Below are 27,915 nucleotides of genomic sequence, written 5' to 3'. Positions count from 1 at the left end.
CCCTGTGTGTTATATTATTAGCATGTGGGCCTCACTATTTCAATGAAGTTAAATCAGAAAAAAAAATTATTTTTGAAAGAATCGAATTATACCGAATTGAAAAATTTTTGACTGAATCGGATAGCACTAGTGTACAGTCAGTCTTGTTCTAGAATGTCAGTTGCTTACATTTCATAGGTAGTTAGGATATAAATTGTGATTCAGTTGTGTACAACTTGTACTGTGGCTATTACGTTTTCAAATGCCCCTTTTTAACTAACATTGATATGTGACAAGATCCATATTTTATCGGTACTGCTCAAATTCTGAATGGGAAATGCTGATAAGTCATGTGGTCTGCAGGAATTAATAAACGGGGTGACAATTTTCCATGTGTACTGTCAGGATTTATGTACATAAAGACTGCAGGAAAAAAAACACCTAAATTCTCAACATTTACTAGCCTTTAATTTTGATATATTATGTCTGGCGCCCCTCCTCCTGCCACTTTTTGTGGGCAACATTCTTTCTCTTCCCTCTGCTACAGTCCTCTCTCTCCTTTCCTTTTCAGTCTCTCGGTGTAGGATTTTGTAATTGTTGGATTAGTATTTTATTATGTATTAGAACATAAGAAATGTCATACTGGGTCAGACCAAAGATCCAGAAAGCCCAGCATCCAGGTTTCAAGTACTTATCATAATCCAAACAAGGTTCAATCCCTCTTGCTCTGGCTTTTGTAGTGTACATGACTAATAAAGGTTAATTAGCATGAAGGAGAAGGAATCCAAAAGTACACAAGTAGAAGCGAGTAGCCAGAGAAGTACAAAGGGCCTTCAAGAGTGGGGGCATCACAACTATACTTTATTAATCAGACCCAACATGGTCCGTGTTTCGGTGAAAAATGCCTGCATCAGGAGTGTAGGTAAATGAACATAGATAAATAAACATAAAAAGATCTAAAACAATACAAAACATAAATATGAATATGAACCATGGATGTCATAAAAAGTGTACATAAGTGAATGAGAACAGATCATTCATTTAAAAAGCAAGACATACAATGTGAATTATGAACAAACAACAACAAAATTATAGATTTTGAATGTAAAAATAATTTAAAATGTTACTAAACAAAAATTAATGTGAATAGGTGATTTCGTAAAAATGTACACACAAATGTAAAAATAATGCACTAACCCAAAAAAATGATGACATGACATAAAATAAAAGCCAGTGGCAGCTGCGTATAACCATTAGGTTATGAGCTAAATGCAGCTGCCATTGGCTTTTATTTTTTATGTCATGTCATAATTTTTTGGGGTTAGTGCGTTCATTTCACATTTATTTATGTGTACATTTTTACAGTATCACCTATTCACGTTTTTTTTGTTTTGTTTAGTAACGTTTTGAATTTTGTTCAAAATTTATAATTTTGTTAATTGTTTGTAATACACAATGTATGTTTTGCTTTTAAAATGATTGACGTTCTCATTTAAGGAAACAACAAGTCAAGCGGAAGATACCCAGAAGGACCAGACTGAAGTCACAGATGTTAACAGTCAAAAATGATGATTTATTAAGACCCTACACGGTCCGTGTTTCGGCCAAGAGGCCTTCTTTATGGGTCTGGGTAGCACCTGGGGAGTTCAGGAACTTAACTGTTCACAAGCCATGAACAGGATCTCAGGACAGAGATGTTCCTCCTCTGTAGCCCCACACTGAAAATAAAGAAAACTCCAGTACCTCCTGGCTAGCCCTAGACTTCAAACTAGCCAGGAGGTACTGGAGTTTTCTTTATTTTCAGTGTGGGGCTACAGAGGAGGAACATCTCTGTCCTGAGATCCTGTTCATGGCTTGTGAACAGTTAAGTTCCTGAACTCCCCAGGTGCTACCCAGACCCCTGAAGAAGGCCTCTTGGCCGAAACACGGACCGTGTAGGGTCTTAATAAATTATCATTTTTGACTGTTAACATCTGTGACTTCAGTCTGGTCCTTCTGGGTATCTTCCGCTTGACGACTTGTTTCCTTGTGTGTTTTTGCGGGAGAATTGGACTCTCTTTGTTGTTCCTCTGACGTTCTCATTTACTCATGTACATTTTTTATGACATCCATGGTTCATATTTATTTATGTTTTGTATTGTTTTAGATTTTTTAATGCTTATTTATCTATGTTCATTTGCCTAGACCTCTGATGCAAGCATTTTTTGCCGATTTTGTCATGTCATCATTTTTTTGGGTTAGTGCATTCATTTCACATTTAGGGTCCTATTTACTAAGCTGCATTATAGGCGCATTAGCGTTTTTAAAGTGCATTAACTGTGTACGTACCTACAATATCACCTATAGGTGCCTACATGATTAGCGCGAGCACTAATTGTACGCATGTTAAAAATTCTAACGCACCGTAGTAAACGCCAGATCAGTAGTACAGAAAACAGAGACTATAACAGACTGGATTACTGCAGATAACCTTGACTTCCTATTCATCACAGAAACCTGGATCCATGTCCTTAAAGACCCTATAATCCTTGAAGTATGTCCACTAGGATACAAAATTACCCACTGGACAAGAAACGGAAAAAGAGGAGGAGGATTAGCCATAATATACAAATCTGAATTCATCATCACAAACATAGCTGAATCCATACTACCACAACTCGAAATTGCCTCCATAAGAATCAATCACCCAAAACTGCAGGAACACCTTAATGCAGTTATACTTTATAGACCACCAAGCAAATGGCAAGACTCCCAAACACACTTCATGGACTTTATTTCGAACACCTGTATCTCCTTCTCAAACCTCATTATAATAGGAGATATTAACCTACACCTGGAAGATCTCACCACAACAAGTACCCGAGAATGTATAGAGTTCCTACAACTATGGGAGCTACAAGGACCAAATACCCAACCAACCCACACTAAAGGACACACTTTAGACATCATAACACACAAATTTGATCACGAAGCAAACCTTACATTAACAAATACTAAATGGACACCTATACTGTGGTCAGATCATTACAAAGCACATATCACCCTCCTATGGAGAATGAAAGATACAACTAACAAACAAACACGAAAAACTTACACCACAAGAGGAAAAATAGATCCGGTTACATTCTGGCAACAGATCTACCTCAACGGATGGACAATAGCAGCAGACACAATCCAATTCCTCTCAGAATGGGATAAAAGATGTAAATTAATACTAGACAATATTGCCCCAATCCAAACCAGAACTTCGCACAGAAAGAACTCAATACCATGGTTCAATGAAGAACTGAAAAAACTCAAAACACAAGTTAGAAAACTAGAACGTGCGTGGAACAAAAAGAAAGACGATCCCACACTTAACGCCTGGAAGCAACTCCGAAGGAAATACAAATACACCATAAGACAAACCAAAAGACAATACTACAAACCTGAAATTGGACCAAATTACAGAGACACACACAAACTCTTCCAACTCGTGAATAAATTATTAGACACCACACCCGTCACCATTAACAGTAAAGACACACCAGGGGCTGACAACCTGGCGAAGTACTTCAAGGAAAAAATAATACAATTGCGACTCAAAATATCTGCTAGCCCTATCGAATTCAATACACTCCTAGATTGCCTAGACCCAGACCCTGGAGTATACCCAGCAGATAGGATCTGGACTGAATTCGCAATAATATCGGAAGATCTTATCTCACAAACGCTTAAAAGATTTGCCAAATCTCACTGCAAATTGGACATATGCCCAAATAACCTCATGAAATCGGCCCCTCAACAATTCATAAAGGACCTAACAAACCATGTGAACTTCATGCTAAAAAAATGGACTCTTCCCAAAGGAGAAAGGCAACATTCTACTCACCCCTGTACCCAAGGATGCAAAGAAAGATGCCACCGAAATAACTAACTATAGACTAGTAGCATCTATTCCCTTAGTTACCAAATTGACAGAAGGGATAGTGACCAAACAACTCACAGAGTATCTAAACAAGTTCTCAATACTACATGACTCCCAGTCAGGATTTCGCTCTAATCATAGTACTGAAACAGTACTAGTTACGCTCATGACCAAATTTAAACAACTGATAGCAACTAGCAAGAACATACTACTGTTACAATTTGACATGTCAAGCGCCTTCGACATGGTTGACCATGGAATTCTATTAAACATCCTTGAACACTTTGGTATCGGAGGCAACGTTCTCAATTGGTTTAAGGGGTTCTTAACTACACGCTCATATCAAGTGACATCAAATTCGACTACATCAGCTGCATGGACACCTGAATGCGGAGTCCCACAGGGATCCCCCCTCTCACCGACGATATTTAACCTAATGATGATACCCTTGGCCAAACTACTATCGAACCAGAACCTAAACCCATATATCTACGCTGACGATGTAACGATCTTCATCCCATTCAAACAAGATCTAAGGGAAATCTCCAACGAAATCAACCAAAGCCTACATATCATGCATACCTGGGCAGATGCATTTCAGCTGAAACTTAATACTGAAAAAACCTAATGCCTAGTACTCACCTCGCAATACAATAAGAATAAATTTACCACTATCAACACACCAAAACTAAATTTACCCATCTTGGACACACTAAAAATTCTTGGAGTCACTATTGATCGACACTTAACACTTGAGAATCACGCGAAAAACATAACTAAAAAGATGTTTCATTCAATGTGGAAATTAAAAAGAGTTAGACCATTCTTTCCAAGGACCGTCTTCCGCAATCTGGTACAATCACTGGTACTCAGTCATCTGGACTACTGCAACTCACTCTATGCTGGCTGCAAAGAGCAAATACTTAAAAAAAACTCCAGACAGCCCAGAACACGGCAGCCAGACTAATATTCGGAAAATCAAAATATGAAAGCGCGAAACCCCTACGAGAAAAATTACACTGGCTCCCACTTAAAGAACGCATCACGTTCAAAGTATGTACCCTAGTACATAAAATCATCCACGGCGAGGCCCCTGCTTACATGTCAGACCTAATAGAACTACCATCCAGGAATGAAAAAAAATCTTCTCGCACATTCCTTAACCTTCATCCTCCCAACTGTAAAGGTCTAAAATATAAAGTAATGCATGGATCTACCTTTTCCTACTTGAGCACGCAACTCTGGAACGCGCTGCCACGTAACCTGAAAACGATCTATGAACTGACCAATTTCTGTAAACTACTGAAGACTTATCTCTTTGACAAGATATACCACAAAGATCAACACATGTAATATGTAACAATCTCTAATTATCTCCAAAAATGTCTAACGTCTTCTGCTTTAACACTATCATGAATTTCACCACCATGTAACCAAAACCCTCTATAAAACCAAATGTATATTCTCTTCTTATTTCCAGTATCCATGATGGAATTGTAAGTCACATTGAGCCTGCAAAGAGGTGGGATAATGTGGGATACAAATGTAATAAATAAATAACATTCTATGAACAGATGAGCCAAAAGTGGAACTTTTTAGACAGTACAGGTCCCATTATTTCTGGCATAAAGCAAGTACATTTATTTATTTATTGCATTTGTATCCCACATTTTCCCACCTCTTTGCAGGCTCAATGTGGCTTACAATACATGAATAGTGGAAGCATATAAGAAAATATACATTTAGCATTATGGAAGGATCTTGGGTAACATGATAATGATAAAACCTAATAATAGTTTAACAAGCAAATATTGTAAGCAGTTCTGGTTATTTGTATTGGAATTCATATTTGTTGGTCTTTGTGGTATGCCTTGTTAAAGAGATGGGTCTTCAGTAGTTTGCGGAAGTTAGTTAATTCATAGAGCGTTTTTAAGTTGCGCAGCAGTGCATTCTAGAATTGTGTGCTCAGGTAGGAAAAGGTTGACGCAAGCGTCAGTTTGTACTTTAGCCCTTTACAGTTGGGGAAGTGAAGATTAAGGAATGTGCGGGATGATTTTTTGGCATTCCTGGGTGGTAGGTCTATTTGGTCTGACATGTAGGCTGGGGCGTCTCCGTGGATGATTTTGTGAACTAGGGTACATATTTTGAACGTGATGCGTTCCTTGAGTGGGAACCAATGTAGCTTTTCTATAGTTAGAACATCTGTAGTTAGAACATCATACCAATAGTCAAACACGGTGGTCGCAGTGTGATGGTGTTGGGATGCTTGGCTGTCTCAGGACCTGTAGCACTTGGCTTTATTGAAGGAACCAGGAGTTCTTCACTATACTAGAAAATTCTTCAGGAGAATGTCCGGTCATCTGTCAGTGAGCTAAAGCATAATTGGGTTATGCAGCAAGATCCAAAACATAAAAGCAAGTCTAATTTGTTTTCTCCTCAGCCATTCAGGTATAAAGTTTTAGATTTAGTCAAAGTCCTGACTTGAACCCAATAGTGATGCTATGGCAGGACCTGAAACAGTTCACGCATGAAAATGTATGAATGTGTCTGAATTAAAACAGTTCTGCAAAGAAAAGTTGGCTAAGATTCATTAACAATGATGTGAAAGACAGACATAAAATTTTAGGGAGCGTTTGGTTGCACCACCTTACGAGCAATAATTGTAACCAGTTATTAAGTTTAGGGGGCAATTACATTTGTTAAATAACTTTGTTCCTTAAATAAATGAATTAATAATTTAAAAACTGTGGACATAAGAACATAAGCATTACTATACTGGGCAGACTGAAGGTCCATGAAGCCCAGTATGCTGTTTCCAACAGTGTCCAGTCCAGGTCACAAGTAACTGGCAAGATCCCTAAAGAGCAGAACAGATTTTTAAACCCTGCTAAGCCAACTGCTTTTATTAAATTCTCTGACAGCAAATTCCAGAGTTTAATTACATAGAAACAGAGAAAAGTGTAGTCAGATAAAGACTATATGGCCTATCCATGCCATCTACTCTCTCTATCGCTTCCTTATAGGTCCTATGTACTTGTCCCAAGTGCTCTTGAATTCAGATATTGTTTTCATCTCCACCAGGAGGCTGTTCCATGAATTCATCACCCTTTCTGTGAAAAAGTATTCCCTCAGGTTACTTCTGAGTCTGTCCCTTTTCACCTTCATCCTATTCCCCCTCATTCCAGAGTTTCCTTTAAATTGAAAGAGACTCACCTCCTGTGCATTTCTGCTGCATAGGTATTTAGATGTCGCTGTCATATCTCCCCTCTCCCGCATTTCTTCCAGAGAATACATATTGAGATCTTTTGTTCCCATATGCTTTATGAGGAATACCACTGACCATTTTAGTAACCACCCTCTGGACCGACTCCATCCTATTTATATCTTTTTGAAGGTGCGGTCTCGAGAATTGTATACAATATTCTAAATGAGGTCTCACCAGAGTCTTATACAGGGGTATGATCACCTCCTTTTTCCTACTGGCCATTTCCCTATGCACCCAAGCATTCTTCTAGCTTTTGCTGTTGCCTTTTCTACCTGTTTGGCCACCTGAAGTTCATTACATTCAATCACACTCAAGTTCTGATCCTCTTTGGGGCACAAATGTTCTTCACCCCCTTCCCAAACTTGGTCCTGGAGGCACCCCAGCCAGTCAGATTTTCAGGATATCCACAGTTAATATCCATGAGAGAGATTTGTATGCACTGTCTCCACTGCATGCAAATCTCTCTCATGATTATTCATTTTGGATATCCTGAAAACCTTACTGGCTGGGGTGCCTCCAGGACCAAGTTTGGGAATCACTGCCCTAAGCTATATTGTTCTCTTGGGTTTTTGCAGCTCAAATGCATGACTCTGCATTTTTTTATGTTTCAATAATTTTTATTGATGAACCAATATAGTGTACAGACCCAATCCACTTAATATACAACAAAGTGAATAGTACAATATATTTAAATGAAAATGAAATAAGAAATGCCTCATCAAACATTTTTCAACAGATTTTCTCCCCATCCTTCCCAAGCCTTTCGCCCCCCCACCAGAATCTTGCATACTCTGATATGAACACAAAATCAGGATGCGATGATAAACATGTTATTGTTTCAGTCTGTACTAAAATAGCCCAAACCCGTATCCCAACCTCCCCCAACCCATTGGACCACAACAATTGGATCAAAGAAGCAACTTTGCAGTTGAGAAGGAGACCTTGCTTTTGTGACTCCCCCTCTGACGGTCCACTATCCGAACCCCCCCCCCCCCCCCCCCCACACACACACATCCCCCCACTCCCCTCTCCATGGTTAGGTACCCAAAAACTCCAAAACAAATCCAGTGTGTATGATATGAGAGTTCCGAGCCCCCTCTCTGGTCAGAGACCCAATCATTAGCATGAGTGTGAGATAGCACTAAGTTGGTTGAAGATTTGGCTACACACTCAATGTGCTAAACTATGGATATACCGTCCCCAAGTTAAGTAAAGGTGATGTAATTTAAAGTTTTAAATGCGATTCCCTAAGCTCCAGCAAAAGCAGAGCATGAAATCTATTGCTCCACACTCCAGTGTGTGAGAATACATTTCTTACCTACAAAGCATGCTTTATGGACCAAAGAGTTTTGGTGCACAGTCCCAACCCTCACAGGCGAAGCACACCCCAGAATAATACTGTCTGGTAAAAACACCACTTTCTGGCTCAAGATTCTTTGCAAAAACCTAATCACTGGATTTAATTGCTGGACAATCCCAACTAGCATCATAAAAGGTATTAGGGGATTGGTCGCATCTATTGCACAGGGGTGTGTCTACACCTCCCATCCTATACAATCTTGACTGTGAAGTGTATGCCCTAAAGATCACTGTTGCCTGACATTCCCAAAGCTCTGCACTCCGCACCCATCTGGGAACCCTGCCCATACAGCGCAACAAGTGACCGATGTCCGCAAATCTTCTGACCAGCGATGAGCAGCATAGCTGAGATCTCTCTGGGGACAACACTGTAGTAACCTCCTATGGATCAATGAGATCGATATAGGGTCATCAGTAGGCATCTCAAAAAAAGCTCCCGAAATCTAGTGGTCAGATCAACACTAAGGGAGGATGGGGGTAGCACAGCTATGTAGTGAGACAGTTGTTTATAAGCAAATCTATCCGCCCAGCCTAATGTTTTGAAGGGCAATGACTCCAAGACCTTGAGTACACTGTTAGGATCCAAAAAGTGTTGTATAGAAGTAAGCCCTTTATCTACCCAATTAGACAATCATAGAGTTTCCGTTCCCCGGGGGGAGGGGGGGGGAGGAGTCTCCATTCCCTTGAATAGGCAGGAGCCCACTACAATGTGGATCAAATGACCAAAGCCTTGCCATGTCCCACCACGAGCTGCCATTGGCACTAGAGCAATGATAAGCCGGCAGCATTGGGGAAGAGGCCTGCAGAACATAATGTGGATGCAGAAGTTGACACAAAACAGTTTCCATATGAACCGGAGTATAATGCTCTGTTCCGAATAGCCAATCTCCCAGGTGACGTAGCAGGCAAGCCATATTGTAGAGCCTGATATCCAGAACACCAAGCCCCCCCCCCCCCCCTCTCCAATTACCCACCAAGTACTAAAGTTGAATCTGTGGCCATCATCCTGCCCAGCAAAATCTCGAAGTCAAACCTGAAAGGGCCCTCAGCTGTCTGGTAGATAGCTACAAGGGTAATGTCTGCAAGAAATACAACCATTTGGGAAAGATGATCATATTAAACAAGGAAATACAACCCATCAGGGAGAGTGGGAGACTCTCCCATCTCCCAAACAGGTCCTTCGTGAAAGAGAACAATTTAGCAACATTTACTGTATATAAGTGGGAGGGGTTCCCAGTAATCTGAATGCCCAAATAAGTGAAAGATGTCCAAGCTCTGTTAAAGGGACACCTCGGCTGTATCTAATCTACCTCCGGCAGGTAAATTGTAAGGATGACGGATTTGTCTAGGTTAAGGCACAATCTGGAAAAATCTCCAAATTCAGCAAAGATATCCAGAAGTGCTGGCAAAGATGTTCGGGGATCGCAGAAGAGCACCAGAAGATCATCAGCTTATTAGCATGTTTGTTTAACTGATAGCAATAATAAAAATATGACTTTTGCATTTTAGAGTGAATCAATTGGTTCAAGGCCACTCGCTCCTGACCTGTGCCTCTAGACGAACCAACTCGGCGTCTCGCCTTTTGTTTATGTGTAGATTAAGATATAATGGAACCTTTTAGAACTGCCTTGGCTGCCTCCCAAAAGAGTACTGGATCCGATGGGAAACTCGCTGTATTATGATCCGCATAATCCTTCCACTGAGCACGTATGTAGGAATGAAAATTAAGATTGTGATACAGATCTCTAGGAAATTTCAAGCGGGGCTGAATTCTTGGGCCAGTGTCCCATAAGAGAGGGATCCAGATCAGCTCATGATCTGACACCTGAGTGGAGCCTATCTCCACCTTGTACAGGGTTGAGGACCATCTTGTAGATATTAAAACCATAGTCTATTTGCGATTGTGTATCATGGACTCTCGAGTGATGTGTAAACTTTTGTTCAGGATGAAATAAGCGCCAGGAATCTAGTAAATCCAGGGAGGAGCACAACCAAGGTATCCTCTGAGCATAGTCCACAGGCTGCACTCGAGACGGTCCGGTGCTATCCACCAATGGGTCAAAGACCGATTTAAAATCTTCCCCCATGACAATTGGAATTCGATCAAAAGAGTGCACATGTCTGAGGATGGTCTGGAAAAAACTCATCATATTGGTTAGGCGCATAGATATTAACCAACAACAGAAACTTTTGATTCAAATTCACCTGTGCAATGATATAGCAGCCCATGATTGATCGTTGCTTTTCGACTTGTAAGCCTTTGCGAAACAGGATGATAACCCCTACTTTTCTAGTTTTCGTGGGACCTTCTATATAATCTCCAACCCACCATCAACATAGTTTTTTGTGTTCTAAAAAGTCAAGTGTGTTTCCTAAAGCAGTGCTATTTGGGCCTTCTGTCTGTTTATGACCAGCAGGAGTTTGCTGTGTTTAACAGGTGAGGTGATGCCCCCCACATTCCAAGACACCAATTTAACTATTTTCTCCCTTAAAGCTCCCTGTACAAACCCTCTAAAAATAGAGGAAGAGTGCCCCAGTCTACACAAGGTAGCATTGTGGAGCCCAAGGACCCCTCCCCCACACCATACCACATCTGACCATGGAGCAAACCTGCCCCTCCCCCAAAAGCTAACCCATCCTATACCCTCCCCAACCCCTCTGCTATACCCCCTACCATCCCCTTCTTTGCCATTCCTAAGAATTCTAAATTGAACTCGGCACATATTGATACCCCCCCCCCCCCTCTTGAAACTTAATAAACTGAGTGTAAGACCAGAGATAGAGCAAGAGCCATCAGGGATTATGAGGATGGTATTAAAAGATAAGGAGAAAAGGGGGTAGATACACTCGTTTAACAGTGGGAAAGTGCGGGGTACAAATGTAACAAAAAACAAATTATGGCATCTCAAGGGTAAGCTTATAGTACAAGATTATACAAAATTTTACAAAAAGCAACCCTTTAAGCACATTAAAACCATGGTATTCAACAGTGTGTTTAAAGCTGAAGGGACCCCTGCTGATGAATTACAGGATGGAAGAAAAATAAAAACATTAAAAAAAAAGAATTGACGAACAGGCAACTCATGATCAAACATAGAAAACCGCTGAAATCACCAGTCTTTCTCCAATTACATCCCATGCAGCGCCCCCTAGGGGGCTAAATCCTACCCATTCCCACCAACTGGGTGGTATTGAACTATTGCTAAATACAAGTTGTCAGTTGAGATTCTGCATTAATACTAAGATAAAGTAAAAGTAAAAAAACAAAAGAGATCAAAACAAAACATTCATATATGTCTCCGTATGCACCCATGTCATGGATTTCGCAGGGTGTATAGTCACTGTAAGGGCATGTCCAAGTTGTTCAATATCGAACTAAATTTTGAATGGCTTTCAGTTCAGCAAACAATCAAACTACTTGCTGAGAATGCCAAATTGAGACTGCAGGTATCAAAGGACCAGTTGCAAACGTTAGTAAATCTGGTACCAAAAACCCACTGAGCCAAATGATTAGCTGACTTTAAAGGTCATCCAGTTGTTGAGTGAGTAAGGGTCTTGACAAAATGTTTCGTAGAGTCTGCAGTTTCAAAAACTTTATCCATGCCTTCGTATTGCACTTTTAGTTTGGTGGGGTACACTAGGGAAAATTTGATTTTCTTCTCATGTAATGCTGCACAACCAGGTGCAAATGCCTTTTGGGTCAAATCCACCTGAGCAGAGTAATCTTGAAAGCACAATACTTTTTGACCTTCATGAGACAACACAAGACCAGAGTGAAGGGCATCAAAAATAGCCTGCTTGTGATCATAATGTAAGATTTTCATAATCACCGCCTGCAGTCTATCCGGGTTGCTGCTGCCGAGGGCCCACCCTGTGTGCCCTTTTGATTCTCAGTGGACCATGCAAATTATTAAGTTTTAGGGCTTGGGGTATCCAACGTTCGAGAAAACTCACCAGCTCCGAATCTTTTAAATGTTCCAAGAGACCGATTAATCTCGAGTTATTACGGTGGGATTGATTTTCCAAATTGTCCAGCTTTATCTCCAAGGCTGTCGGCCTTTTTTGTAGCGCCTCTGCCGGTTCTGTTGTCGCTGCCATGCAGTCTTCGATGTCACTTACTCTCTTTTGCATATGGTCCACATCTAAGTGAAAGCCATCCAATCTCTCATGTGCAGCTTTGGCTCCGTCAAAGAGAGCCTGTAGTTTCTTATCCAAGGCCACTTCCACTGTAGCGGCAACCCCCGAAGTAATCTCTGTGGAGCATATGGTATCGCCTTGTAGTATCTGTGCGTCCACCATTTTATTCTCAGGAGCCTTGCCCCGGTCTTTATCTTTTCTCTGGTTTTTCTGCCATCTCATATACTCTCGCTGAAATCTTATCCAGGTACACCCGGAGAAGATGTTTATGCAAACTGCACACGGGATAAATTAAAAGCCCAGTTAAGCTTGATGATGGAGTTAGATCAGGAGGAAGTGCAGGAGCTCCGCTGTTCAGCAACCTCTCTCTAGCATGGCACCATGTGACCCGTGACTCTGCATTTTTTAATATTAAATCTAAGCTGCCAAATTCCAGACCATTCCTCTAGTTTCACTAAGTCCTTAGAACATGCCATACCGGGTCATACCAGTGGTCCATCTAGCCCAGTATCCTGTTTTCAACAGTGGCCAATCCATGTCATAGGTACCTGGCAGAAACCCAAATAGTGACAAAATTCCACGCTACCAATCCCAGGTTAAGCAGTGACTTCCCCATGTCTATCTCAATAAAAGTTTAAAACGTCACAACTTGACCATGAAGGTTGCCCACAGAAATTTGTTTCCATCATCATATCATTCCATAAAGCTATAAGAGTGAGGTGGGTTCTCTTATCTTCTCCCAGTCTCAAACAGTATAAGACAAGGTTGTGTACTGACAACCAACATTTCTTTATAATGCTTCTGAATTCATTTCTATTGAGAAATACAGAGGGGATAGGATGGGATTTGATATACTGCCTTTCTGTGGGTTAAGTGACTTGCCCAAGTCACAAGGAGTTGCAGTAGGAACTGAACCCAGTTCCCCTGGTTCTCAGGCCCCTTCACTAACCATTAGGCTACTCCTCCTTTCTCATGTTATCCACATCATCAGGGGTGTCTACCCTGTTGCATATTTTGGTACCATCTGCAAAGAGGCAAACCTTAAACCTTCATCAATATCACAGAGATTTTAAAAAGAACTGGCCCAAGAACCGAACCTTGCAGCACACCACTGGTAACATCCTTTTCCTCAGAATGAACTACATTTACCACTACCCTTTGTCGCACTTCACTCAACCGGTTCTTAACTCAGTCAGTCACTTTAGGTTAGAGTTGCATGGGGGCAGAAATCTAACCCATCCCCACTGGAATCTTACCTGTCCCCACAAGAATTCAACCAGTTCCCATCTGTCCCTGCAAGAATTTAATGGTACCTAAAAAAAAATTCCGGTTGGCTCTCATTCTCTTTGGGTTGAGCCACAGCACTGCAAGCAAGGAAGGAACAGAACTTGGAATACACTGGTGCGCACATGTAAAACTTGTCTCTGATTTGCTAGCACTGTGTGCTGAGAGGTTGCCACATGCACATGCCAGTAGATCAGGTGACCTCTGATGCTTGTGCCTGTGTCAGAGTTGAGGCCTGCACATCAGCCCGGGAGGAGAGGAGAATTAATGGAAGACTTTCTGTATCTGTGCTGTTAATGCGAGGAGGAGGAGGAGGCGGCACTCAGAGAACTTGGTACTTGGTAGGTGAGAGGCTGGCACAGGTGCAGCTTACATTTCCACGGGAACCCCGCAGAAACTGCTTCTGTCCTCACAGGAACCCAGCAGAACTGTTTCCGTCCTCGTAGGATTCCTGCAACCCTGGAGGGGATTCCGTGCAAATCCCTTTCCCATGCAGGTCTCTACTTTAGGGCCCATACCAAGGGTCTCAGTTTTCTTATTAGTCATCTATGTGGAACTGTGTCAAAGGCTTTGCAAAAATCTAAATACACTGCATCTAGTTCCTCTCCCACAATCCAACTCAATAGCCACCCTGTTAAAGAAATCAATCAGATTTGTCTGACAAGACCTGCCTCTAGTGAAACCATGTTGCCTCAGGTCTTGTAATCCATTGGATTCCAAAAACTTTACTATTCTCTGTTTTAAAAGCACTTTCATTAATTTACTTACCACAGAAGTCAGACTTATTGGCCTATAGTCCCCAGTGTCTTTCTTCTGCTTTTGTGGAGAGGGACCACATCTGCTCTTCTCCAGTCCTCTGGGACCACTCCGGACTCTAAAGGTCAGCATCGAAGCTGCTAGAACTTCTCTTACATCCTTCAGTACTCTCGGATGTATGCCATCTGGCCCCATCGCTTTGTCCACCTTTAGTTGAGCCAACTCCTCATAAATACAGTCCTCTGGAAATTGTATCTTGTCCCTACCATTTTACCATATTGGCCATTTTTTCTTCCATTTGCGTCTTTGCTTTCCTGACATCTCTGCCGGCTTCTCTTGGCTTTTTCAGATATTGTCGCCTGTCTTACTCTTTCTGCAATCTTTTTTTTCATTACCTTTTCAGCTACTACTTTTGAGAAACAAAGCGGCCTCCTTTTCCTCTTACTTTTTTTTTTTTTCTTTCCTTATAAGAAGGTTTGTTGCCCTTACAATATCTCCTTTCAGTTTTGCCCACTGTTTTCCAACTTCGAGATGTTTCCACCCAGACAGCAATTCTTTGAGGTAATCCCCCATCTGTATAAAGTTAGTGGGGTTTTCTTTTGAAGTCTAGAACCTTCACTTTTGAATGAATCCTCTCCACACCTATCTTAATATTAAACCACACCATGTGGATGCCAGATGATCACTTACTATAACATCAGAAACACTGTCCCCATTAGTAAGCACAAAGTTCAGTATGACCCCATCCCGCATGGGTTCCATTACCAACTGCTGAAGTAGTTCCCCATATAAAGAATTCAGGATATCCCTGTTTCTAAAAGATCTCGCAATAGGGATACCCCAGTCAACATCTAGCATATTAAAATCACCTATTAGTAGTACGTCTCCTTTCACAGCTATATTTTAAATACCTTCAATTAAATCTCTGTCCACTTCTGTCTGTGAAGGAGGCCTGTATATTACTCCAGTGTAAATACATTTGCCATTTCTTCTTTTCAGGTTGACCCACAGTGCCTGTTCCTTACCCTGTAGGTAATTGTGTGGCTTTAATATTACCGTAAACATATAATGCCACTCCCTCTTCATTTCTTCATACCCTGTCTTTCCTGAACAGATTAAAGCTTGGTATAACTATATGCCAGTCATGGTTCTCTGTGATCACAACTAAATCCAAATCAGCCTCTTCCATCACAACGTCAAAATCTAAAACCTTATTTCTCATACTTCGGGCATTCGTATATACTACTTTCCAGACGTTGCCCCTTTTTCCTATTTGTATAGAGGTATTTAATGCGTCACTTACCTGAGGACTTGTACTTACCTGGGGGCTTTGATCACGTTGAGTGACAAAATATTTTCTCTAGTTTGTTTCAAATGTACTACTTAATAGCTTCTTTGCGTGCCTCCTAATCCTAATATTTTTGGAAAGAGTAAACATGCGATTCATATCTGTTCCACTCTACTCAGTATTTTATAGACCGCTATCCTATATCTCCTCAGCTGTCTCTTCTCCATGTTGAAGAGCCTTAGCCGCTTTAACCTTTCCTCATAGGGAAGTCATCCCATCTCCTTTATCATTTTCGTCGCCCTTCTCTGTACTTTTTCTAATTCCTCTATATCTCTTTTGAGATGCAGTATCCAGATTTGTGCACACAGTATTCGAGGTGCGGTCTCACCGTGGAACAAAACAAAGGCATTATAACTAGGGCTGTACTGAATATTTGTATTTGATTCATTTTGGCTGAAGTGATTTAAATTTGAATACAAATAATTTGGGGCACTACTTTGCTAAATCCTATTGAAATACGGACTTGATCTCTGATTTTATGTTGCTTCTTTTATTATTTGTTATGTTAAAACTCAGTGCCTGTTATTTGTATTTGGTATTCAGCCGAATAATAAAATATGCTATTCAGTACAGCTCTAATTATAACATTCTCATTTTTGTTTCCCATTCCTTTCCTAATAATTCCTAACATTCTATATACTTCTTAGCTGCCACTGCACACTGAGCAGAGGGTTTCAACGTATCATCAACAATGACACCTAGATCTTTTTCCTGGGCAGTGATTCGTAATATGGAACCTTGTGTCACATTCAATTTCCACTGCAGCTGCTTGTGACCCTGGGCAAGTCACTTAACCCTCCATTGCTCCAGGTACAAAAACTTACAGGTGGATGATCAGAAGCCTTAAATGATAGGGAAGCCCCACCCATCACATCCCAGGTGACGCTGAAGAGGAGGGAGTTTGCTACTCCCTCCTCCACTGCAAAGGTACAAGGGGGAAGGGGGGGCCACTAGACCACCAGGTGGGGGAAGGGTTGGGTTTGTGGCCCACTGGACCACCAAGGCCTTATTTATGGGGTGTGAGGAGAGGGGTTAGGGGGGCTGGAAATCCACAGGATCGCCAGCCCCCCTGTGCTTCTGTGTTGGGGTGGGGGTTGGGTGGGTCAGGGCTCTTGTGGGGGCGGCTTAGGGTTCCGGTCCTGTTGGGGTGGATGGGGGAGCCTTCTAGCATGCAAGTGCATGTTGGACAGGGCTCCCTGCTGCTCCCTAATGTTCCGCAAACCTTAACACCAGCTCTGAGCTGGCGTATGGTTTGCTACGGGAAAAGTGCCAATGTTTGGCGCACTGCCTGCTGATCATTGGGGAGGAATAGATAATGTCCTATGTAGCATAGAGAAAGTACCTGCATATAATGTGTACAGTGCTGCATGTCTAGTAGCACTATAGAAATGATTATAATTATTATTAGTAGTAGTAGCTGTAATTTGGGTTCCTCTTTCCCACATGCATCATTTTGCACTTGTTCACATTAAACATCATCTGCCATCTGATTGCTCAGTTTCCCAGTCTCTTAAGATCCAATTGCAATTTTTCATAATCCTCTTGTGATTTAACAACTTTGAATAACTTTGTGTCATCAGCAAATTTAATTACCTCACTAGTTATTCCCATTTCTAGATCATTTATAAATATGTTAAAAAGCAGACGTCCCAGCACAGACCCCTGGGGAACCCCACTATCTACCCTTCTCCATTGAGAATACTTACCATTTAATCCTACTCTCTGTTTTCTATATTTTAACCAGTTCTTAATCCACAATAGAACACTACTTCCTATCCCATGATTTTCTAATTTCCTCAGGAGTCTTTCATGAGGTACTTTGTCAAATACCTTTTGAAGATCCAGATACACATGATTATTCAACCTTCAAAGAAATGTAGTAGATTGGTGAGGCAAAATTTCCCTTGTCTAAATTCATGTTTGGCTTTGTCTCATTAATCCATGCCTATGAATATGCTCTGTAATTTTGTTCTTTATAATAGTCTCTACCATTTTACCTGTCACCAATGTCAGACTCATGGGTTTATAATTTCCTGGATTATCTCTGGAACTCTTCTTAAAAATTGTATTGGCTATCCTCCACTCTTCTGGTACCATGCTGGATTTTAAAGATAAATTACATATTACTAACAATAGATCTACAAGTTAATTTTTTAATTCTATCAGTACTCTGGGTTGTGTATACCATCCGGCCCAGGCCATTTGCAACTCTTCAATTTGTCAAATTGCCTCCTTACATGTTCCAGGTTATCAGAGATTTGATTCAATTTCTCTGACTCATCAGCTTTGAATATCATTGCTAACACTGGTATCTCTCCCACATCTTCCTTGGTGAAGACTGAAGCAAAGAATTCATTTTATCTTGCCACTATAGTCTTATCTTCCCTGAGTGCCCTTTGTATCCCTCGATCATCTAGCAGTCCAACTGATTCTTTTACTGGCTTTTTGCTTCTAATAAACCTAAAAAAGTTTTTACTATGTGTTTACTTAGGTTCTCTTTGTCTACTATTTCATTTTGAGTAACAGTTAGAAATCATTCAATGTGACATACAATATATGCAATAATTGGGAAAATCAGGAGTAGGGAACTTTTTTTTATATCAGGACAATGGTTTCGTACAGCTATAAGCTTTTGCATTTGCTGAGTATTTTACTTGTGTGTGAATGTTTGGTTCTCTCTTTTTTTTTTCTGCAGAAATTGAATCTACAGAGCTCGGTTTATACTCCTACTAATTATCCTGAAATTATTGAATTATTGTTTGATGATACATTTTTAAAGTGTGTTTTTTTTTCCTTTATATAAATGTTTGATGATAAATCTTTGAATTGTGCCTTGCCCGAATTGTGGACTTGAGATGTAATTGTCGTGGATAGATATATTTACTTAATAACTATTTCTTTAAGATGGTGACATTACTCTTTCTGTACAAGAAATTTCTTGTTGTTTATTTTGAAATTAATAAATAAAATATTAAAAAAAAAGAAAAAAAAAAGAAATTGAATCTACAGTATTCAACCTAAAATCGAAGTCTATCACTATGTCCTAGGCAGCTTACTAAATTTAGTAGTGAACATTTTTTACTGAATAATAATTTCTTTGTCTTTAATACACCAGCTGAGACATATTGAGAACAAATTGGAAGCTGCCCCCACCAGCACGGCTGTACTTGGTTCTGTCATGGACACCAAAAAGCCATCCACCAGTGCCACTAGAAAAATAAGTCGCAAAGGTGAGAAAGTTGTAAAGTTAGGATTAGCCTCATTTTATTTTTCTTTACTGTTTCATTATATTTATTGATAGTATTTGCAACCACAAAACGTTAACATAAACAATGAAAAAGAACATACACTGCATATACCAAGAAAAAAAAAAAAGAAATAATGAGACATTTATAGCATCATTTAGGGTGATGATTAACATAACTATCCAGTGTTTCCCATCTTTGCATATTATTAACAAGCTGAATACATTTATTGGACATTATCCGGTTGATAATCAAAACGATTTAACTGGCTGCTGACCTGTTAAATCCATTTGTTTGAGACTATCCGCTAATTTTCAGCGACAATAACTGGTTAAGTGCAACTGAAAATTAGCGGATGGTGCCTAAGTGAAAAATGACTAATTTGGGGGCATTCTGGGGGCGGAGTCAGCAGTTGACTGGTCAAGTCCTGATATTCAGTACTTAACCGGCTAGGGTAACTGCATAAATGGGACCACATAAATCACATTCCTATCTTTATTTGCTAACACATAGCCACTTGAGTTCTGAATATTGACTTAACTGGCTATACGTTAGCCATTAATGTACATTAACCGGATCCTTGGTGTCAAAGCTTGAAATTGGCTTGGCATTGAATATCCAGGAATAACGCTGATGGCGGTCAGCAAAACAATCACCGCTGCCAGCTGAATATTGACCTCTATATGTTCATATTTCTGCAGTACACACACAGTGTTCACCATAGGTTCTCATATCCCGTACTTCATTATTCCTTTAATTGGTTATCACTAGCTTTAGTGCTGCAACTAACAGAAAATCAAGTAAATAACAATCTGCTGGAAGAGGGGATTCCTAAAGCTTCCACACCTGTCTCTGAAAAGACTGTAGGTTAGGACAATAGTAGATCAAGTGAGGCAAGGAATTTATATCCTTGTTATGTGATAAGCAACGATTGCAGACTCTGAGGCCCATGCAGAAAGCTTTGCAGTGGAGTCTGCACTCGACTGCAAAATTATTGTTAAAAAACACAATAGGATGGTATTATCAATGACTGTGCAAGTTACTGCTGCTTTGAAGCAGTGATATGCAGTTCATTGATAAATGCCATTTTTTCCGGTCAGAGCCTGAGTGGTGATTAACTCGGGCACTGACAGGAAGAGTGACATTGAGGGACAAAAAAAAAAAAAACTGTTCGGTGCCCCCGACCCTGATTTTTTGCAGGGTTCCTTGTGGCCTTGCTCCCTACTCCCTACCCCCATCCTCCAACAGTAAACAAAAATTACCTGGTGGTCTAATGGCTCTAGCTCACATCCGATCTGCTCCTCCAGCTCCAACCCCAGCACAAAAGTTCTTGGCGATCTAGTGCCCCCTCCCTGGGTTTTAAAAGAAATATCCCTGGTGTCTAGCGGACCACCTCAACCCTTCCCCCAGGCCCATCCTCAAGAGACAGTGGTGATGCCCACTTGCTCCTGCCTCTAGTGCTGCCATCTTCAAAATTGCATCACCCCACAGGGTGCATCCTGGGATGCACTGAGCATGGTCATTTTGCCATATAAGGGAGGATGCATTGAACAGGATGGGATGCTTCAGTATGAAAATAGCGGCATCAGAGGCAGGAGCAAATGGGTATCACTTCTGTTTCTTTGGAGGTGCTGGTCTGGGGGCTCATGGGGGGGGGAGAAGAGTGGGGTCTTGCGGAAGGGTTGGGAAGGGATGCTAGAGACCAGGGATTGTTTTCTTTGGGGAGGGAGCACTACACCACCAGAGACTTTGGTGTAGATGTTGGGGGGTTGGGGGTGGGGAGTTGGATCTTGGATCGGATGAATGGGTAGGTGGGGGTCCACTAGATCACAGGGGTGTGGGTAGGTGTGCATAACATACATATATGTATGTGTGTGTGTGTGTGTGTGTGTGTGTGTATATATATATATATATATATATATATATATTTCTCCGAGGACAAGCAGGCTGCTTGTTCTCACTGATGGGGTGACGTCCACGGCAGCCCCTCCAATCGGAAACTTCTCTAGCAAAGTCCTTTGCTAGTCCTCGCGCGCCCGCGCGCACCGCGCATGCGCGGCCGTCTTCCCGCCCGAAACCGGCTTGAGCCGGCCAGTCTTCTTTTGTCCGCACTCGGTACGGTCGTGTTTCGCCGTGTCGAGCCCCGGAAAGTCGACCTCGCGCGTCCAAATTTATTTTTGACGTGTTTTTTTCTTCGGAAAAAGTCTTTTAAGTGTCGGGAAGTGCTTCGGAAACCCCAGGGTTTCAGACCACCCCTTCCCGTACTTCCAGCTTTTTGCCCCCGATAAGTTTTCTTTCGTCGTCGGGGTAGGCCTCTTTTCGGCCTCGGTCGAGATTTTCTCCTTCTAAATTTTTTGGTGCTCTTTTCCGTCATTTCGGATTTTGATTTCGCCGGCGTGATTTTTCCACCCATGACATCGAAGCCTTCCAGCGGCTTCAAGAAGTGCACCCAGTGCGCCCGGGTAATCTCGCTCACTGATAGACACTCGTCGTGTCTTCAGTGTCTGGGGGCCGAGCACCGCCCTCAGAACTGTAGTCTGTGTTCCCTGCTTCAAAGGCGGACTCAGGTAGCGAGATTAGCCCAGTGGAACGTGTTGTTCTCGGGCTCTTCGTCGACATCGGCACCGGGAACTTCGAGTGCATCGACGTCGTCAGCGTCCAGACCATCTTCCTCGGCCGCCACTGTATCGAGTGCATCGAGGCATCGGGCCTCTGCATCGGCGCCAAGGTATCGGGCGACTGCATCGACGTCGGTGGTACCGGGACCTCGTCTGCTGATGTCGTTGGACGGTGGTGCATCGTCAGGAGTGCAGGTGAGGGCTGTCCATTCCCCTGCTGGTGGCGGTGAGCCTTCGGGTGGGTCTCCTCCTACCCTGAGGGCTCCTGCGGTACAGCCCCCCCGAGACCGACCTCCTTCGGCCTCGGCCCCGAGGAAGCGACGGCTGGATTCTACGTCCTCCTCGTCGGTGCCGGGGAGCTCCGGTGACATGCTTCGGAAGAAGTCGAAGAAGCATCGACACCGGTCGCCTCCCCGCGTCGGCACCGAGAGCTCTGAGTCGCCGAGGGAGTCGGCACCCAGCAGGCATCAGCACCGAGAGGACCGCTCACCCTCTGTTCAGGAGGTGTCGCTGCGCTCCACTCTGGACAGCCCGGAACAGCCTCCTCGCCCGGAACAGGTTCTGACGTCGACGCCTGCATCGACCTCTTTGCCTTTCTCTGCAGCCGCTCTGAACGAGAGCCTCCGGGCCGTTCTCCCAGAGATTCTGGGAGAGCTGTTGCGCCCTTCCCCTCCGGTACCGGCGGTGCTTGCGCCACCGGTACCGTCGAGCGTGGCGCCGGCTGGCCCATCGCCCGGGGCGGTCCCCGAGTCGGACCGCGGGGTGCCAACTGCGGCACCTCCCAGGAGGGCTCCCCGACTACGTCGGCGGAGGGAGCTTCGCCGATGCGGGCGAGGGAGTCTACCTCTCGACGCCCCCATCGTGGACGTGGCTCCACGGAGTCGAGCCGGGCGAGGTTGCAGACACAGGTTCGTAAACTTGTGTCTGACACCGAGGGTGAGGCCTCGTGGAAGGAAGAGGAAGACCCCAGATATTTCTCTGACGAGGAGTCTGAGGGTCTTCCTTCTGATCCTACTCCCTCTCCTGAAAGGCAGCTTTTTCCTCCTGAGAGTCTGTCTTTCGCTTCCTTTGTCCGGGAGATGTCTACGGCCATCCCCTTCCCGGCGGTTGTGGAGGACGAGCCCAGGGCTGAAATGTTTGAGCTCCTGGACTATCCTTCTCCACCTAAGGAAGCGTCCACTGTTCCCTTGCACCATGTCCTAAAAAAGACATTGCTTGCGAACTGGACCAAGCCACTAAGTAATCCCCACATTCCCAAGAAGATCGAGTCCCAGTACCGGATCCATGGGGACCCAGAGCTGATGCGCACCCAGTTGCCCCATGACTCTGGAGTTGTGGATTTGGCCCTAAAGAAGGCTAAGAGTTCTAGGGAGCATGCTTCGGCGCCCCCGGGCAAAGACCCTAGAACCTTAGACTCCTTTGGGAGGAAGGCCTACCATTCTTCTATGCTCATGGCCAAAATTCAGTCGTACCAGCTCTACACGAGCATACATATGCGGAACAATGTGCGGCAGTTGGCGGGCTTGGTTGATGCTCTTCCCCCTGAGCAGGCCAAGCCTTTTCAGGAGGTGGTCAGGCAGCTGAAGGCGTGCAGAAAATTCCTGGCCAGAGGGGTGTATGACACCTTTGATGTTGCGTCCAGGGCCGCTGCTCAAGGTGTGGTGATGCGCAGGCTCTCATGGCTGCGTGCCGCCGACCTGGAGAATAGACTCCAGCAGCGGATGGCGGACTCGCCTTGCCGTGCGGATAACATTTTTGGAGAGAAGGTCGAACAGGTGGTAGAGCATCTCCACCAGCGGGACACCGCATTCGACAAGTTCTCCCGCCGGCAGCCTTCAGCATCTACCTCTACAGGTAGAAGATTTTTTGGGGGAAGGAAGACTGTTCCCTATGCTTCTGGTAAGCGTAGGTACAATCCTCCTTCTCGACAGCCTGCGGCCCAGGCTAAGCCCCAGCGCGCTCGCTCTCGTCAGCAGCGTGCGCCTCAGCAAGGCCCCGCGGCTCCCCAGCAAAAGCAAGGGGCGAGCTTTTGACTGGCTCCAGCAGAGCATAGCCGACATCCAAGTGTCAGTGCCGGGTGACCTGCCAGTCGGGGGGAGGTTGAAAGCTTTTCACCAAAGGTGGCCTCTCATAACCTCCGACCAGTGGGTTCTTCAAATAGTCCGGCAAGGATACACCCTCAATTTGGCCTCCAAACCTCCAAATTGTCCACCGGGAGCTCAGTCTTACAGCTTCCAGCACAAGCAGGTACTTGCAGAGGAACTCTCCGCCCTTCTCAGCGCCAATGCGGTCGAGCCCGTGCCATCCGGGCAAGAAGGGCTGGGATTCTATTCCAGGTACTTCCTTGTAGAAAAGAAAACAGGGGGGATGCGTCCCATCCTAGACCTAAGGGCCCTGAACAAATATCTCGTAAAAGAAAAGTTCAGGATGCTTTCCCTGGGCACCCTTCTCCCCATGATTCAGCAAAACGATTGGCTATGCTCTCTGGACTTGAAGGATGCCTACACACACATCCCGATACTGCCAGCTCACAGACAGTATCTGCGATTTCAGTTGGGCACACGCCACTTCCAGTACTGTGTGCTACCCTTTGGGCTCGCCTCTGCGCCCAGGGTGTTCACAAAGTGCCTAGCTGTGGTAGCAGCGGCACTTCGCAGGCTGGGGGTGCACGTGTTCCCATATCTCGACGATTGGCTGGTGAAGAACACATCCGAGGCAGGAGCCCTGCAGTCCATGCAGATGACTATTCGCCTCCTGGAGCTACTGGGGTTTGTGATAAATTATCCAAAGTCCCATCTTCTCCCAGTGCAGAAACTCGAATTCATAGGAGCTCTGCTGGATTCTCGGACGGCTCGCGCCTATCTCCCAGAGACGAGGGCCAACAACTTGTTGTCCCTCGTCTCGCGGTGCGAGCGTCCCAGCAGATCACAGCTCGGCAGATGTTGAGATTGCTGGGCCACATGGCCTCCACAGTTCATGTGACTCCCATGGCCCGTCTTCACATGAGATCTGCTCAATGGACCCTAGCCTCTCAGTGGTATCAGGCTGCTGGGGGTCTAGAAGACGTGATCCACCTGTCCACGAGTTTTCTCGAATCCCTGTATTGGTGGACAATCTGGTCCAATTTGACTCTGGGACGTCCTTTCCAAATTCCTCAGCCACAAAAAGTGCTGACAACGGATGCGTCTCTCCTGGGATGGGGAGCTCATGTCGATGGGCTTCACACCCAAGGAAGCTGGTCCTTCCAGGAACGCGGTCTACAGATCAATCTCCTGGAGTTGCGAGCGATCTGGAACACTCTGAAGGCTTTCAGAGATCGGCTGTCCCATCAAATTATCCAAATTCAGACAGACAACCAGGTTGCCATGTACTATGTCAACAAGCAGGGGGGCACCGGATCTCGCCCCCTGTGTCAGGAAGCCGTCAGCATGTGGCTCTGGGCTCGCCGTCTCGGCATGGTGCTCCAAGCCACATATCTGGCAGGCGTAAACAACAGTCTGGCCGACAGACTGAGCCGGATTATGCAACCTCACGAGTGGTCGCTCAACTCCCGAGTGGTGCGCCAGATCTTCCAAGCGTGGGGCACCCCCTTGGTGGATCTCTTCGCATCTCGAGTGAACCACAAAGTCCCTCAGTTCTGTTCCGGGCTTCAGGCCCCCGGCAGACTGGCATCGGATGCCTTCCTCCTGGATTGGGGGGAGGGCCTGCTGTATGCTTATCCTCCCATTCCTCTGGTGGGGAAGACTTTGTTGAAACTCAAACAAGACCGAGGCACCATGATTCTGATTGCTCCTTTTTGGCCGCGTCAGATCTGGTTCCCTCTTCTTCTGGAGTTATCCTCCGAAGAACCGTGGAGATTGGAGTGTTTTCCGACCCTCATCACGCAGGACGAAGGGGCTCTTCTGCATCCCAGCCTCCGGTCCCTGGCTCTCACGGCCTGGATGTTGAGAGCGTAGACTTTGCCTCTTTGGGTCTGTCAGAGGGTGTCTCCCGCGTCTTGCTTGCTTCCAGGAAAGATTCCACTAAGAGGAGTTACTTCTTTCTGTGGAGGAGGTTTGCCGTCTGGTGTGACAGCAAGGCCCTAGCTCCTCGCTCTTGTCCTACACTGACCCTGCTTGAATACCTTCTGCACTTGTCTGAGTCTGGTCTCAAGACCAACTCTGTAAGAGTTCACCTTAGCGCAATCAGTGCATACCATTACCATGTGGAAGGTAAGCCGATCTCAGGACAGCCTTTAGTTGTTCGCTTCATGAGAGGTTTGCTTTGTCAAAGCCCCCTGTTAAGCCTCCTACAGTGTCATGGGATCTCAATGTCGTTCTCACCCAGCTGATGAAACCTCCTTTTGAGCCACTGAATTCCTGCCATCTGAAGTACTTGACCTGGAAGGTCATTTTCTTGGTGGCAGTTACTTCAGCTCGTAGAGTCAGTGAGCTTCAGGCCCTGGTAGCCCAGGCCCCTTACACCAAATTTCATCATAACAGAGTAGTCCTCCGCACTCACCCTAAGTTCTTGCCAAAGGTCGTGTCGGAGTTCCATCTGAACCAGTCAATTGTCTTGCCAACATTCTTTCCCCGTCCTCATTCCTGCCCTGCTGAACGTCAGCTGCACACATTGGACTGCAAGAGAGCATTGGCCTTCTATCTGGAGCGGACACAGCCCCACAGACAGTCCGCCCAATTGTTTGTTTCTTTTGATCCCAATAGGAGGGGAGTGGCTGTAGGGAAACGCACCATATCCAATTGGCTAGCAGATTGCATTTCCTTCACTTACGCCCAGGCGGGGCTGGCTCTTGAGGGTCATGTCACGGCTCATAATGTTAGAGCCATGGCTGCGTCGGTAGCCCACTTGAAGTCAGCCTCCATTGAAGAAATTTGCAAAGCTGCGACGTGGTCATCTGTCCACACATTCACATCTCATTACTGTCTGCAGCAGGATACCCGACGCGACAGTCGGTTCGGGCAGTCAGTTCTTCAGAACCTGTTTGGGCTTTAGGATCCAACTCCACCCCCCGAGGGCCCTGTTTGTTCTGTTCCAGGCTGCACTCTCAGTTAGTTGGTAAATTTTTTAGGTCAATCTCAGTTATGTCCTCGCCGTTGCGAGGCCCAATTGACCATGGTTGTTGTTTTGAGTGAGCCTGGGGGCTAGGGATACCCCATCAGTGAGAACAAGCAGCCTGCTTGTCCTCGGAGAAAGCGAATGCTACATACCTGTAGAAGGTATTCTCCGAGGACAGCAGGCTGATTGTTCTCACAAACCCGCCCGCCTCCCCTTTGGAGTTGTGTCTTCCCTTGAAGTGTATTGTCTTGCTACATACTGGACTGGCCGGCTCAAGCCGGTTTCGGGCGGGAAGACGGCCGCGCATGCGCGGTGCGCGCGGGCGCGCGAGGACTAGCAAAGGACTTTGCTAGAGAAGTTTCCGATTGGAGGGGCTGCCGTGGACGTCACCCCATCAGTGAGAACAATCAGCCTGCTGTCCTCGGAGAATACCTTCTACAGGTATGTAGCATTCGCTATATATCTATATATATAATTTCCATTTCATCAAGCAGATCAATCCATGGACTGGTGGGTTGTGTCCATCTACCAGCAGGTGGAGATAAGAGAGCAATCCTTTTGCCTCCCTATATGTGGTCATGTGCTGCCGGAAACTCCTCAGTATGTTCTCTATCTCAGTAGGTGGTGGTCACACACAGCAGCAGCTCTGGCTAGGTCTCCAAGCCTAATTGTTTAGGTTTTGTTGAGTACCTGGGGTTGAGGGCTCTTCGTGAGCAAGTGTAAACCTGGTGGTGCCAGGTCCCTCCTTTTCTTCCCCTCCCGCTGGTTCCGTTTAAAAAAAAAAACAAAACAGAAAAATAGACGTGTTGGAGAGAAAAACGTCTTTTGTTTGCAGCTGCTCACTGGGACTCCAAATCGTTGCAGCTCGGAGCGAGAAGCAGGTAATTTTACCTTTTACTAGCGGGCAGGGGGTTCCCCGAACGGTCTCCACGTGGCTAATGGCGTCTGATGGCAAGGGCGCG

General features: G+C 44.5%; 1 protein-coding gene across 1 annotated transcript in view; it reads left to right on the top strand.

Moving 5' to 3' along the window:
* The window catches only part of CEP350 (centrosomal protein 350), a 411,134-nt gene that overhangs the window by 22,441 nt on the left and 360,778 nt on the right, over window positions 1-27,915 (top strand). Inside the window, exon 4 of the mRNA XM_030208006.1 lies at window positions 19,151-19,265. Within this exon, the coding sequence (XP_030063866.1) occupies window positions 19,151-19,265 (115 nt within the window). The remainder of the gene's footprint in view (window positions 1-19,150; window positions 19,266-27,915) is intronic.

The sequence above is a fragment of the Microcaecilia unicolor genome, chromosome 6 (assembly GCF_901765095.1).
Source record: "Microcaecilia unicolor chromosome 6, aMicUni1.1, whole genome shotgun sequence".
In the NCBI taxonomy this organism is placed as follows: domain Eukaryota; kingdom Metazoa; phylum Chordata; class Amphibia; order Gymnophiona; family Siphonopidae; genus Microcaecilia; species Microcaecilia unicolor.
The sequence above is the reverse complement of the archived record's forward strand: the minus strand, read 5'-3'. Positions and strand labels throughout refer to the sequence as shown.